We start from the raw sequence: 15,662 nt of genomic DNA on the forward strand, positions 1-15,662 counted from the left end.
GATGGAGGGGGATTACATTTCAGCCGTGCGCAATTGGCCGACTCCCACCACGGTTAAGGAGATGCAGCGCTTTCTGGGCTTTGCCAACTTCTATCAGAGGTTTATCCAGGGCTTAGGCAAGGTCGCAGCTCCCATTACATCTCTGTTGAAGGGTATGCCGTCCCGGCTCCGCTGGTCTGCTGAGGCTGACCTGGCCTTAAGGAAACTGAGGGGTCTGTTCACCTCAGCCCCGGTACTGGTCCACCCCGATCCATCACTACTGTTCGTAGTGGAGGTGGATGCGTCCGAGGTAGGGATAGGCGCTGTCCTATCTCAACGCTCAGGCACGCCACCCAAGCTCCGCCCCTGTGCCTTCTTCTCTAAGATGCTCAGCCTGGTGGAACAGAACTACGACTTTGGTGATCGGGAGATGTTGGCTGTTGTCCGAGCTTTGACCGTGTGGAGGCATTGGCTCGAAGGGGCGAAACACCCTTTCCTCGTCTGGACGGACCACCGTATCCTGGAGTACATCCGGGCAGTGAGGAGGCTGAATCCTCGCCAGGCCAGGTGGGCCCTATTCTTCACCCAGTTCGATTTTACACTGTCATACATCCCGGGTACGAAGAACGTGAAGGCAGACGCATTGTCACGGCTGTATGATACAGAGGAGAGGCCCAGAGACAACACCCCCATACTCCCGTCTTCCTGCATTGTGGCGCCGGTAGTATGGGCGATGGACGCGGATATAGAGCAGGCATTACGCACAGATCCATCTACACCTCAGTGTCCAGCTGGGCTGCAGTAGGTGCCTGCTCTTGTACGTGATCGTCTGATCTACTGGGCACACACGTCACCCTCCTCTGGTCACCCAGGTATCGGTCGTACAGTGCGCTGCCTGACCGGAAAATACTGATGGCCTACCTTGGCTAAGGACGTGAGGGTGTATGTCTCCTCCTGCTCGGTGTGCGCCCAGAGTAAGGCAACTAGGCACCTCCCAGCGGGTAAGTTACAACCTTTACCAATTCCACAACGACCATGGTCTCACCTAAGTGTTGATTTCCTGACTGATCTTCCCCTTTCCCAAGGTAACACCACCATCCTGGTCATTGTAGACCGCTTTTCCAAGGCCTGCCGCCTCTTTCCTCTGCCCGGTCTCCCCACGGCCCTGCAAACTGCGGAGGCCCTGTTTACACACATCTTCCGGCACTACGGGGTACCAGAGGATATAGTGTCTGACCGAGGTCCCCAGTTCACATCCAAGGTCTGGAAGGCGTTCATGGATCGTCTGGGGGTCTCGTCAGCCTGACCTCTGGGTTCCACCCCGAGTCTAATGGGCAGGTGGAACGGGTAAATCAGGATGTGGGTATGTTCCTGCCAGGACCGGCCAGGGGATTGGTCGGTGTTCTTGCCATGGGCTGAATATGCCCAGAACTCTCTCCGGCACTCCTCCACTAACCTAACCCCATTTCAATGTGTGTTGGGTTACCAACCGGTTCTGGCACCGTGGCACCAGAGCCAGACTGAGGCTCCTGTGGTGGATGACTGATTTCGGCGCGCAGAGGAGACGTGGGACGCTGCCCACGTCCACCTCCAACGCGCCGGGCGTTATCAGAAGGCCAACGCTGACTGCCACCGCAGTGAGGCCCCAGTCTTCGTACCGGGTGATCGGGTCTGGCTCTCGACCCGGAATCTGCCCTTCCGCCTGCCCTGCCGGAAGCTGAGCCCGCGGTTTGTGGGGCCGTTTAAAGTCCTGAGGAGAATCAACGAGGTCACCTATATTTCCCCCCGATTACCGTATTAACCCCTTGTTTCATGTGTCTCTCCTCAGGCCGGTGGTGGCTGGTCTGCTCCAGGAGTCTGAGATGCAGGAGGTCCCTCCGCCTCCTCTGGACATCGAGGGGGCCCCGGCGTACTCCGTCCGTTCCATCCTGAATTCAAGGCGTCGGGTGGGGGGCCTTCAGTACCTTGTGGAGTGGGAGGGGTACGGTCCGGAGGAACGGTGCTGGGTACCGGTGAGGGATATCCTCGATCCTCCCTGTTGCGGGATTTCCACCGTCGCCATCCGGCTCGCCCTGCTCCGCGTCCTCCTGGCTGTCCCCGAGGTCGGGGTCGGCGCGCTGCTGGAGCTGCGCGTCAAGGGGGAGGGTACTGTCACGACTTCCTCCGAAGCTGCCTCCACTCCTTGTTCGGGCAGGCTTTGGCGTTTGTCGTCACCGGCCTTCTAGCTAATGCCGCTCCATATCTCATCATTCCATTTGTCTTGTCAATTACACTCACCTGGTTCATATCCCCTCATTAGTACATGTATAAGTGTTCCCTCTACCCACCTTGTCCTTGTGGGTGATTGTTATTTGTGAGTTGAGTGTAGCTCGATTGAGCTACCCGTACCTTGTATTTCCGGGGATATTGTTCCCCGTGTGCCTGTATTTTGTTGACGCTATCCAGCGTAACTGTGTCATACGGAATAAACTCTGTATTCGGTGACTTACCCTCCTGCGCCTGACTCCTTCAAATCACATTCTCACACACATTCACAGAACAATCAAACAAAGAGAAACTTATACTCTTTACTTTTGGGGGAAAGGTCTGATATGTATGAGTTGGCAGCACAATATGTCACAGCTTGCCACAAGCTAAGGGAAGAAACATATATTTTTTACTAATTTCTCCATGTATTATAATAGACCATTTTGTTTCTTGAATTAGATTTCTGAACAGTTGACCATTATTACATTTTTGTATTGGATATTTATTGTTATATTTTTTTCTTCTCATAGCTACAATTCTTATTGTTGTCACTGTTGTTTTCCTAATTGTTATGGGTATCACTTTGCTTTGCCAACATTGAACTTGTCATCATGCCATTAAAGCATAATGAATTTAAGAGAGAGAGAGAGAGAGAGAGAGAGAGAGAGAGAGAGAGAGAGAGAGAGAGAGAGAGAGAGAGAGAGAGAGAGAGAGAGAGAGAGAGAGAGAGAGAGAGAGAGAGAGAGAGAGAGAGAGAGAGAGAGAGAGAGAGAAAACAGAGGCCAATGGAGCAGCTATTAATAAGGCATGTTTATGGCCCTTTCAGTGGACCACCCTGGGGAGAGAGGGAGAGGAGAGGATGGAAGGAACAGAACAGCAGTCTGTCTACTTGCCCTGAAGGAGGGAAGAGGTGAGGAGAAGAAGACTGGCACCCAACAGCAGTGGTGGAAAAAGTACCCAGTTGTCATACTTGAGTAAAAGTAAAGATATCTTAATAGAAAATGACTCAAGTAAAAGTGAAAGTCACCCAGGAAAACACTACTTGAGTAAAGGTCTAAAAGTATTTGGTTTTAAATATACTTAAGTATCAAAAGTAAATGTAATTGCTAAAATATACTTAAGTATCAAAAGTAAAAGTATAAATAATTTCAAATTCCTTATTTTTACTTATGTTTTTTTATTTTAGCCAAGGGCACACTCCAACACAGACATCATTTACAAACTAAGCATATGTGTTTAGTGAGTCTGCCAGATCAGAGGCAGTAGGGATGACCAGGGACTATTTTTCAGTCCTTCATTCAAAATGTAACAAGTACTTTTGGGTGTCAGGGAAAATGTATGGAGTAAAAAGTACATGATTTCCTTTAGGAATGTAGTGAAGTAAAAGTATAAGTTGTAAAAAAAAATAAAGTACAGATACCTAAACAAAATGACTTAAGTAGTACTTTAAAGTATTTTTACTTAAATATTTTACACCACTGCCCAACAGGGAAAAGCAGCCAAGCAACAAGACCAACTCTCTGGTTGTCTGGTAACTACAGAGACCAGGCTGGTCTCATAGACCAGACATAACATAGTAAATGGAAATCTGAGACACTCAAATTAGTATGATATGTTATGTTTGGTATGGTTACATAAGACAGAATGTTACAGAAAGCAAAAACGAAAGGAGGGTGTTATGTCTACCCCTGAGTCCAGGTTGCAGAGACGCCATGCTAGCTGATTCAGAATATACCCACTGGGTACACCACCTAATTTCAACGTGGACAATTGGGTCATATTTGGTTGACAACGAGACTACAACCTATATTAACCCGCTCAAAAAGACAGCCAAAAGTTGAATTTCCAATGTCCTATCACTATGATTTCAACCATCTAAAAGCACAACCTAATTCCAATGCAAAAACAATGTCTGATTTTTGGTTTACCGTAGTTGTCACCCAATGTCTATCACAGTGCTTTCAATCATTTTAAAAGCATGGCAAGGTTCAAATAGGAATACAATGTCAGATAGCCTTAACTTTAGGCTATTTACTGTAAAAGTAATATTGAATTGTGTTTGGTTGACAACGCAACAAAATATATACGTTTAAAGGAGATGTATCTACTGCTTGGATAGTTCCATCTGAGCCTCTGGCTTAATCCCATTCTACAACATTTATTTTTGGTTGAGTTGGAGACGTGAATCCATCATGTAATTTTGTTGATTTGATTCAGTCCTATTCTTTAACTTACACTTTTGGTAAACAGACATACATACGCCACCAGACACGCCACTATGGGTTTCTTCACGGTACCCAAACCAAAAACAGATTTAATGCGTCGCTCAGTTATGTATAGAGCCTTGTCATCGTGGAATGCTCTGCCATCAGAGGTTACTCAGGCAAAAAGCAAGTTTAGCTTAAAAAAAAATAGATAAAAAACATCTTGTATCTCCTCTTTCTAAAGATCTAATTTAACTGTACTGTATATAAGAATATGAATATGTATATATGAATAGTGTGTAAATAGTATTTTTGTTGTCTCTTGGTGAATTTTCTATTTTGAATTTAATGTAATATCTTATGTTGTTCTTGTCTATTGTCTATTAAATCTACAGTGAGGGGAAAAAAGTATTTGATCCCCTGCTGATTTTGTACATTTGCCCACTGACAAAGAAATGATTAGTCTATAATTTTAATGGTAGGTTTATTTGAACAGTGAGAGACAGAATAACAACAAAAAAATCCAGAAAAACGCATGTCAAAAATGTTATGAATTGATTTGAGGGAAATAAGTATTTGACCCCCTCTCAATCAGAAAGATTTCTGGCTCCCAGGTGTCTTTTATACAGGTAACGAGCTGAGATTAGGAGCACACTCTTAAAGGGAGTGCTCCTAATCTCAGTTTGTTACCTGTATAAAAGACACCTGTGCACAGAAGCAATCAATCAACTCTCCACCATGGCCAAGACCAAAGAGCTCTCCATGGATGTCAGGGACAAGATTGTAGACCTACACAAGGCTGGAATGGGCTACAAGACCATCGGCAAGCAGCTTGGTGAGAAGGTGACAACAGTTGGTGCGATTATTCGCAAATGGAAGAAACACAAAAGAACTGTCAATCTTCCTCGGCCTGGGGCTCCATGCAAGATCTCAACTCGTAGAGTTGCAATGATCATGAGAACGGTGAGGAATCAGCCCAGAACTACACGGGAGGATCTTGTCAATGATCTCAAGGCAGCTGGGACCATAGTCACCAAGAAAACAATTGGTAACACACTACGCCGTGAAGGACTGAAATACTGCAGCACCCGCAAGGTCCCCCTGCTCAAGAAAGCACATATACAGGGCCGTCTGAAGTTTGCCAATGAACATCTGAATGATTCAGAGGAGAACTGGGTGAAAGTGTTGTGGTCAGATGAGACCAAAATCGAGCTCTTTGGCATCAACTCAACTCGCCGTGTTTGGAGGAGGGGGGAATGCTGCCTATGACCCCAAGAACACCATCCCCACCATCAAACATGGAGGTGGAAACATTATGCTTTGGGGGTGTTTTTCTGCTAAGGGGACAGGACGACTTCACCGCATCAAAGGGAAGATGGACGGGGCCATGTACCGTCAAATCTTGGGTGAGAACCTCCTTCTCTCAGCCAGGGCATTGAAAATTGGTTGTGGATGGGTATTCCAGCATGACAATGACCCAAAACACACGGCCAAGGCAACAAAGGAGTGGCTCAAGAAGAAGCACATTAAGGAGTGGCCTAGCCAGTCTCCAGACCTTAATCCCATAGAAAATCTGTGGAGGGAGCTGAAGGTTCGAGTTGTCAAACATCAGCCTCGAAACCTTAATGACTTGGAGAAGATCTGCAAAGAGGAGTGGAACAAAATTCCTCCTGAGATGTGTGCAAACCTGGAGAAGAAACGTCTGACCTCTGTGATTGCCAACAAGGGTTTTGCCACCAAGTACTAAGTCATGTTTTGCAGAGGGGTCAAATACTTATTACCCTCATTAAAATGCAATTCAATTTATAACATCTTTGACATGCGTTTTTCTGGATTTTTTTGTTGTTATTCTGTCTCTCACTGTTCAAATAAACCTACCATTAAAAGTATAGACTGATCATGTCTTTGTCAGTGGGCAAACGTACAAAATCAGCAGGGGATCAAATACTTTTTTCCCTCACTGTACCCTTTGGAATGACTTTGACAGCAACAGTGAATCTATTTTGTTTTCTGATACTGGATATTACATTGAAGATCTGACGTTGTTTTAAAGGTACAAATTCAACATATTTTATACAAGGTTTGTCTATGTTGAAATGTGGTTACTATGATGACATAATCCTGTGGTTTAAGTTTCACCCTCAAAACAACAGCTTTGATTACTTTTTCAAATCCAATGTATTTTCCACGTAGATTCCAAGTCACAATACGTTGACAAATTACATTGAAACAATGTTAATCCAGCCAGTTTGTGCCCAGTGGCAAGCTATTATGTCAATACCAGTAGAGAAAATAAATTGAAACATGGTGGTGGAAGGGAAAACTATATCATATTGTTTATACAGTACGGTGAGATGTCATGAATATATCAGACACGCTTTAGACGTATCCTCGCGTTTCGGTGAGAAATGCTTTGTTCCTTGACGTCCTTGACATTATCTGGGCTTTGACTATCTCTCTCCATGTATATTTTCTTGATGAGGGATTATGTCAGGTGGAAATTATAGGCAATTAGCAAGACACCCCCAATAAAGGACTGGTTTTGCAGTTGGTGATCACAGACCACTTCTCAGTTCCTATACTTCCTGGCTGATGTTTTGGTCACTTTTGAATGCTGGCGGTGCTTTCACTCTAGTGGTAGCATGAGACGGAGTCTACAACCCACACAAGTGGCTCAGGTAGTGCAGCTCATCCAGGATGGCACATCAATGCGAGCTGTGGCAAGAAGGTTTGCTGTGTCTGTCAGCGTAGTGTCCAGAGCATGGAGGTGCTACCAGGAGACAGGCCAGTACATCAGGAGACGTGGAGGAGGCCGTAGGAGGACAACAACCCAGCAGCAGGACTGCTACCTCCGCCTTTGTGCAAGGAGGAGCAGGAGGAGCACTGCCAGAGCCCTGCAAAATGACCTCCAGCAGGCCACACATGTGCACGTGTCTGCTCAAACGGTCAGAAACAGACTCCATGAGGGTGGTATGAGGGCCCGACGTCCACAGGTGGGGGTTGTGCTTACAGCCCAACACCATGCAGGACGTTTGGCATTTGCCAGAGAACACCAAGATTGGCAAATTCGCCACTGGCGCCCTGTGCTCTTCACAGATGAAAGCAGGTTCACACTGAGCACATGTGACAGACGTGACAGAGTCTGGAGACGCCGTGGAGAACGTTCTGCTGCCTGCAACATTCTCCAGCATGACCGGTTTGGCGGTGGGTCAGTCATGGTGTGGGGTGGCATTTCTTTGGGGGGCCGCACAGCCCTCCATGTGCTCGCCAGAGGTAGCCTGACTGCCATTAGGTACCGAGATGAGATCCTCAGACCCCTTGTGAGACCATATGCTGGTGCGGTTGGCCCTGGGTTCCTCCTAATGCAAGACAATGCTAGACCTCGTGGCTGGAGTGTGTCAGCAGTTCCTGCAAGAGGAAGGCATTGATGCTATGGACTGGCCCGCCCGTTCCCCAGACCTGAATCCAATTGAGCACATCTGGGACATCATGTCTCGCTCCATCCACCAACGCCACGTTGCACCACAGACTGTCCAGGAGTTGGCGGATGCTTTAGTCCAGGTCTGGGAGGAGATCCCTCAGGAGACCATCCGCCACCTCATCAGGAGCATGCCCAGGCATTGTAGGGAGGTCATACAGGCACGTGGAGGCCACACACACTACTGAGCCTCATTTGGACTTGTTTTAAGGACATTACATCAAAGTTGGATCAGCCTGTAGTGTGGTTTTCCACTTTAATTTTGAGGGTGACTCCAAATCCAGACCTCCATGGGTTGATACATTTGATTTCCATTGATAATTTTTGTGTGATTTTGTTGTCAGCACATTCAACTATGTAAAGAAAAAAGTATTTAATAAGATTATTTCATTCATTCAGATCTAGGATGTGTTATTTTAGTGTTCCCTTAATTTTTTTGAGCAGTGTGTATATATATATATTTCCTGTCTCATTTAATCGACAGCAATCTAATCCAATACTTATCCCAAATACTGGTGTTCAGTGGGAAGAAATTACATGCAGTCCAAATTATATTTTCTTAACCCAGCCTTTCTTTCTTTCGTGTCACTCGGGATTCTACTCTAGTTCACACACTAACTTATTTTCTTGTTGGGTTGTATTGTTGTAACGGTATATTTAGAAGAAAAAACATACATTGTGGTTATAGCCTGGGCATAATCCTATTCACTTCTTAAGACGTAATTTGTTATATTGCGGAGCAAAGCCGTGGTGTATTAGATAGCATTGGAGGGCCTTAATGCCCAAAGTCCCTGGAATCTGTTGTAATTTATGAGGTCAAATGGGAGGTATTTCATAATGAACCCGGGCGTAATGAGGCCTTTCCATGAACCTCTTGATCTTCATCCACCGGCTTGGACCACTTCCTGGTCACCTGCACACCAAAGGGAAAGACAGACATTCCTCCCGTTGGATTACTCTTTATTATCACTTATGGGAAGTGATTATTTTACAATGTCAGTCAGTCTGGAACTGGGACTGGGTCCATGCTGCCTGCCTTAAATGAATCTCTGGGCTGTGTGGAACCCTGAGTACTTCTTCTTCTTTGCTTTCTTGGCATTCCCTTATCCCGCTCGACTTAAATGGCTTCCATTTTACATAGTAGTTATTTAAACAGCTTGACATTGACGAGTCTTTAGTTTCACAGGCTTTGTTTTGGTGGGGTAGGATTTCTCACTACCACTTAGGGTTGAGCGGCTTGAGGGTCGGGGAGTTAACAGTGCTGTTTAAGTACAAAACACAACTTTATGATACGAGCCACCTCTGCCATTTTTGTAACCAAAAAGAGCACACTGCAACAACTACAGACAACTTTAACTACACAACTAAATTGAAGCCATGGACCATTCCCAGAGACATTGAATGGGGTGAAGACACTAATACTGACAATGACCGTGTCAACCATGAGACAGGAGTGATAAGCGAGGTCGACGTTAGAGGCCCCCACATTTGGTTTCTACAGGCTAGCAGAAAATTAGCTTTGCTATGCATTCAATTTAGACTTTTCACAATAACTCCCCATCACTGACCTCATACTAAATAATTTATGCCAGTAACACAGGCCCAACAATGCCAGGTTTTAATTAAAGAAGACCATAAAATACTTTGGAAAAGGTCAAGCAAGCAGTGCTAAATTAGGGGGGGGGGGATTCCTAAAGAAGAAACCAGGACAAGGGATAGGAACGAAATGTGCCACATAATCACCCCACTGGGCACACACTGAATGACGTGGAACCAACGTGGAATAGACATTGAATTAACGTCTGTGCCCAGTGGGACAGTTTCCAAGCCAGAAAGCACTGTGTGCCTCAATATTGCTGGAATATGAGAGACGATCATGGTTTATTTGAAGTTTATTTACTCTCTCACCACCTCAATAAATGGTACTTGGATTTAACATACAATACCAAAAATTTAGGAAAATCCTGGAGAGAGTAGGATATTTTCCTGGTTTTGTTGAACAATGTTCTTTTTCATCATTTTTCGGAAGGCTTGAATCAAATTTGCCACTATAACTCCTATATCTCCTTGTTTTGCCTAAGGAAGCACAGCATATCCTAATCCAAAATCACATCGACTGAGTTAGGGACATATTTGAGTTAGGGACAGCTTTTCTGTCATCACCTCGTCAATAAGCACACTTGTACGAGGCCATCACTCTAAATGGTGTGTTTGGATCATCTGTGAAGAACTGAATACCTTCAGGAAAAATATTTTCCTAGCTGTATTTACACAAAAAATATTTCCAGATCTGACATCTCATTTAATGGTCGACGTACATGCTGTGCGTACCGCAAATAACTTTCAAATGGACGGGAGGAAACAGAGAGTGCCATTGAGGAAACCTGCAGTTCATACTTTGAAGAATTCCACTGAAGAGAGAGAGCGAGAGAGAGAAAAAAAAAGATATATACCCCAGAAAAACCTGGTGAGCTGGCTTGAATGGGGCGGCCATGGAAAAATACAGATATTTCATGCATGAAAACGCCACTGTGCACCTAAAAACCAAAAGGTTAAATAAAAGGCAGAAAGTGGTGGGTTTGTGTTTGAGGGACACACAGGGTTAATGTGGGCTAGAGCAGCAGACATACCTGGTGGGACTCTTGAGACCAGAGAGGGGAAATGGGTTCTCCCAAGAGGGGGTTCTGGCCTCTTATCCCCTTACCCTAGATACAAGTCTCTAAAGCACAGGTGTCAAACTCATTCCACAGAGGGCCGAGTATCTGCGGGTTTTCACTCCTCCCTTGTACTTGATTGATTAATTAAGGTCACTAATTAGTAAGGAACTCCCCTCACCTGGTTGTCTAGGTCTTAATTGAAAGGAAAAAAACAAAAACCTACAGAAACTAGGCCCTCCATGGAATGAGTTTGACACCCCTGCTCTAAATCACTATAATCCTTGAGGAGAGACTTGCACATGACAGACACACCATAAAGATAGAGATGGATGACACACACTATCCATCTCCCCACCCAAACAGCTGTCTGCCAATACGGTGATATGTCTTACCTCTCCTGCAGTGCCTAATGGCCATTTTGCATCTCTTGGACTCGGCGATGGTGGGGCAGGGTATCGTGTCCTTGGGCGGCTTCTTCACGATGTGCCGCGTCCGGGTCTCCAGACCCCACTTGAAGCCACAGGTTTTGTTTCTCCTGGTGCAGGACCCCCACTCGCTCCACTGGCCCACCTCGCAGCCCTCTGTGTGGGGAGAGACATGAGTATTTAAAGGGTAGCACCAGGGAGACTCGATGGAGGGCCCAAACAAAGGTTTACTACAGTACATAGTGAAAAGACTATAGGATGGCCATAACCTCTTGGTGTGTGGTCCTTTCCATCCTTCTACTGTTTCATTCAAAAACATATACTAGAGGTTAGAAGGTTAAAGACTGTTGGGTAAAGTCAATCAGTTCGAGGAGATCCTGCCTCAATGTGATCCACATTGTCGACTTTCCATATTTCAAACACAATATGAATGACTCCAAAAAGGCATCGTATTCCCTATATAGTGCACTACTTTGAACCATAGCCCAGTAGTGCACTACATAGGGAATAGGGAGCTATTTCAGACGCACATATGTCTGTGCTGTTTTCCTTCTTACCTCCACACTCCATGGTGTCCTCCATGGCCGCAAAGCCCTCAGGGCACTTCTCGGAGCAGCGCCCTTTGTGCAGGTAAAACCCTGCCTTGCACTTGGTGCAGAAGTCTTTACTGAAGCAGGACTCACAGTTATCTATCCTGCACCCTGTGGGAGGAAGAGGAGATGAGATGAGAGGCGATGCGGGGAGAGGAGGGGAAGTGAAGAGAGGAGAGGAGAGAAGAGGTCTCGGCAAGGCCAGGGCTAGGCAGCGGAACAGTACAGTATACACTTATATCATCTGGAGTTGATAGAAGACTAAGGGGGTTTGGGGAAGGAGATGGAGTTCTTGAAAGGATTACCGCCCCCTTCCAAAAGAAAGCCTCTGTGTTGATGTCCTGTGAATCATATAATCATATATCTCCAGGGCTATGCTATATTTCAGCACACTCGGTTTTCAGTGTGAGCGGGTGAAGAGTGTGAACTGTGAAATGACAACAGTAAAGTTAGTGAAACATTCCCTCACTGTGACCCCTTTCAACACAGGCAGGAAAACAGATCACTAGCCTGACATCCAACAGTCTGGAGCCTGGTTCTCATGTCCTAGCCACGAATGGGTTTGAGGGATTCCATTTTGTTTTTGTGGGGGGATTCTATTTTGTTTTGGTTTTAAATACAATTTTTAAGCAAGTTAGTGTTACCCGTGCCTCCAACTTATGTTTGATATGGCTTATTCTAAGCTTAGTGTTATCAGACATTGCATAATTGATCGGGGTAAGAATGAACTTTTTGTGATTAGGAAGCTAGCATTCAGCTGTGATAGAATCCTCGGTTTTGTGTTAGTTTGGGTTGGGGAACAAAAACATTGCGAGCCCCTGCCAAACTAACTAACCAACGCTGATGTCTTTGGTGAGAAACACAACGCCACACTTATCGTCTCACGCCCCACCCTGCCGGGCTGAAACGCAGCACTGTGCGGCGAGGGCGACATGTCATCAAGCCTTTTACTCTGCAAATAGCACGTTCAGGCAGGGGCCCAAATTATACGAGCCGCACCGACGGGGCGACGCACTGGGCTGCATGATTAAAAGGAAGCCCTCACCCGAGCTGTCTAATTTATGACACTCCTCAGAATTCCGAAGTGGCCTGATTGGTCGGCTAACCACAATCTATAGCGGAGGAGGCTGGTAGGAGGAGCTATAGGAGGACGGGCTAATTGTAATGGCTGGAATGGAATAAATGGAACGTATCAAGCATATCAAACATATGGAAACCACATGTTTGACTCTGTTCCATTAATTCCATTTCAGCCATTACAATGAGCCAGTCCTTCTATAGCTCCTCCCACCTGCCTCCACTGATCTATAGGCCAGCCAACTAGCAGCAGCCATCTCTATCACTCGCTCTACTAGGCTTTCTCAGGTATGGTGGTGGCATCTGGTCTTCTCTGTGTCTCACGGAGAGTCACCATGTGTGCATGTGAGTGTGTGATTGTGTGTTGAAGTAATTATCCACATGTAACAGATACAGATAAGGCCCGAGACTCTTTTATCTAGGACCCTTTTGCGGGCCCAGAGAAGGTTCTCACAATCACGCCCCTTAATTACACCATCTCCAGCTAACCATCAGGCCTCCTCTGCTCGCTCTGCATTCCTCCGCAACGACGGAGGTCCCTCCCCTTTTTCACTTTGAACCCCTAAGTATGGCCTCTTCCCACTCACTCTGTCTCTCACGCTTTTCCAATCCCGACCAGTCTAAACAAACCCACCGCGAACACACACACACACACACACACACATTAGTACACACATACACACACGTCACGTCATGTACACACACAAACATATACACGTGTACACATAAACACACACACATAATGGAAACACAAAACCTTACACACACACATACACATACTGTATACACACATTTTCACACACACATATATGCAAACAGACACACACACAAACACATCACATACACTAACCACACTCAAATCAGAGTTGGTTGGGGACACACCCGTCACGCTGTCGCTCCTGTCGCCTACCTTCTGAAAAGATGACAGGATGACAAGACGTTCGAATACCAGCCTCCACACCCTTCTTGATTCTTTACCTAGATACAGTATCTAGTGGCTCTCTGGCTGGTCATTGGCATAATGCTTGATTATCAAAGAAAGTTGAATGATTGATGTTCCTGACACGATATGTATAGGCCTACTGTAGGCCTATATCCTGTGAGGTTCAATGGAGATTACATTAAGGGTATTTACCTACTCTTAGCTGAGGGGTGGGATTAAAGAGCTCATGATTGGTAATGGTATTATTGAAAACACTACATTACTTGTCAAAAGTTTTAGAACACCTACTCATTCAAGGGTTTTTCTTTATTTTCACTATTTTCTACATTGTAGAATAATAGTGAAGACATCAATACTATGAAATAACACATATGGAATCATGTAGTAACCAAAAGTATATTTTATATTTGAGATTCTTCAAATAGCCACCCTTTGCCTTGATGACAGCTTTGCACACTCTTGGCATTCTCTCAACCAGCTTCATGAGGTAGTCGCCTGGAATGCATTTCAATTAACAGGTGTGCCTTCTTAAAAGTTAATTTGTGGAATTTCTTTCCTTCTTAATGTGGTTGAGCCAATCAGTTGTGTTGTGACAAGGTAGGGGGGGTTTACAGAAGATAGCCCTATTTGGTAAAAGACCAAGTCCATATTATGGCAAGAACAGCTAAAATAAGCAAAGATAAATGACAGTCCATCATTACTTTAAGACATGAAGGTCAATCAATTCGGAACATTTCAAGAACTTGGAAAGTTTCTTCAAGTGTAGTCGCAAAAACCATCAAGCGCTATGCTGAAACTGGCTCTCATGAGGACTGCCACAGGAATGGAAGACCCAGAGTTACCTCTGCTGCAGAGGATAAGTTCATTAGAGTTACCAGCCTCAGAAATTGCAGCCCAAATAAATGCTTCACAGAGTTCAAGTAACAGACATCAACTGTTCAGAGGAGACTGTGTGAATCAGGCCTTCATGGTCGAATTGCTGCAAAGAAACCACTACTAAAGGACACCAATAAAAAGAAGAGACTTGCATGGGCCAAGAAACATGAGCAATGGACATTAGACTGGTGGAAATTTGTCCTTTGGTCTGGAGTCCAAATTTGAGATTTTTGGTTCCAACCGCCATGTCTTTGTGAGATGCGTGTGGGTGAATGGATGATTTCTGCATGTGTAGTTCCCACCGTAAAGCATGGAGGAAGAGGTGTTATGGTGTGGGGGTGCTTTGCTGTTGACACTGTCTGTGATTTATTTAGAATTCAAGCACACTCTGTAGCTCAGCTGGTAGAGCACGGCGCTTGTAACGCCAAGGTAGTGGGTTCGATCCCCGGGACCACCCATACGTAAAAATATATGCACACATGACTGTAAGTCGCTTTGGATAAAAACATCTGCTAAATGGCATATTTTATTATTATTAACCAGCATGGCTACCACAGCATTCTGCAGCGATACTCCATCCCATCTGGTTTGGGCTTAGTGGGACTATCATTTGTTTTTCAACAGGACAATGACCCAACACACCTCCAGGCTGTGTAAAGGCTATTTTACCAAGAAGGAGAGTGATGGAGTGCTGCATCAGATGACCTGGCCTCCACAATCCCCCGACCTCAACTAAATTGAGATGGTTTGGGATTAGTCAGAACGCAGAGAGAAGGAAAAGCAGCCAAAAGTGCTCAGCATATGTGGGAACTCCTTTAAGACTGTTGGAAAAGCATTCCAGGTGAAGCTGGTTGAGAGAATGCCAAGAGTGTGCAAAGCTGTCATCAAGGCAAAGGGTGGCTATTTGAAGAATCTCAAATATAAAATATATTTTGATTTGTTTAACACTTTTGTGGTTACTACATGATTCCATATATGTTATTTCATAGTTTTGATGTCTTCACTATTATTCTACAAGAAAAACCCTTCAATGAGTAGGTGTTCTAAAACTTTTGACCGGTAGTGTACATATAATATAATGTATACCAGAGTCAAATCTAATGTATGTATGTATATATATATATATGTGTATATATGTATGTGTGTATGTATGCATGTGTGTATGTGTGTATGTATGTATATGTAT

At 45.1% G+C, this 15,662-nt stretch overlaps 1 protein-coding gene across 1 annotated transcript in view; it reads right to left on the reverse strand.

The window, feature by feature from the left end:
* Window positions 1–15,662, reverse strand: part of LOC121561934 (R-spondin-2-like) — a 104,083-nt gene that overhangs the window by 32,578 nt on the left and 55,843 nt on the right. The window contains exons 4-5 of the mRNA XM_045215361.1: window positions 11,548–11,691; window positions 10,958–11,146 (exon numbers count right to left, since the gene is read on the reverse strand). Of these exons, the coding sequence (XP_045071296.1) occupies window positions 10,958–11,146; window positions 11,548–11,691 (333 nt within the window). The remainder of the gene's footprint in view (window positions 1–10,957; window positions 11,147–11,547; window positions 11,692–15,662) is intronic.

Source organism: Coregonus clupeaformis, unplaced genomic scaffold, assembly GCF_020615455.1.
Source record: "Coregonus clupeaformis isolate EN_2021a unplaced genomic scaffold, ASM2061545v1 scaf0429, whole genome shotgun sequence".
Classification (NCBI taxonomy): domain Eukaryota; kingdom Metazoa; phylum Chordata; class Actinopteri; order Salmoniformes; family Salmonidae; genus Coregonus; species Coregonus clupeaformis.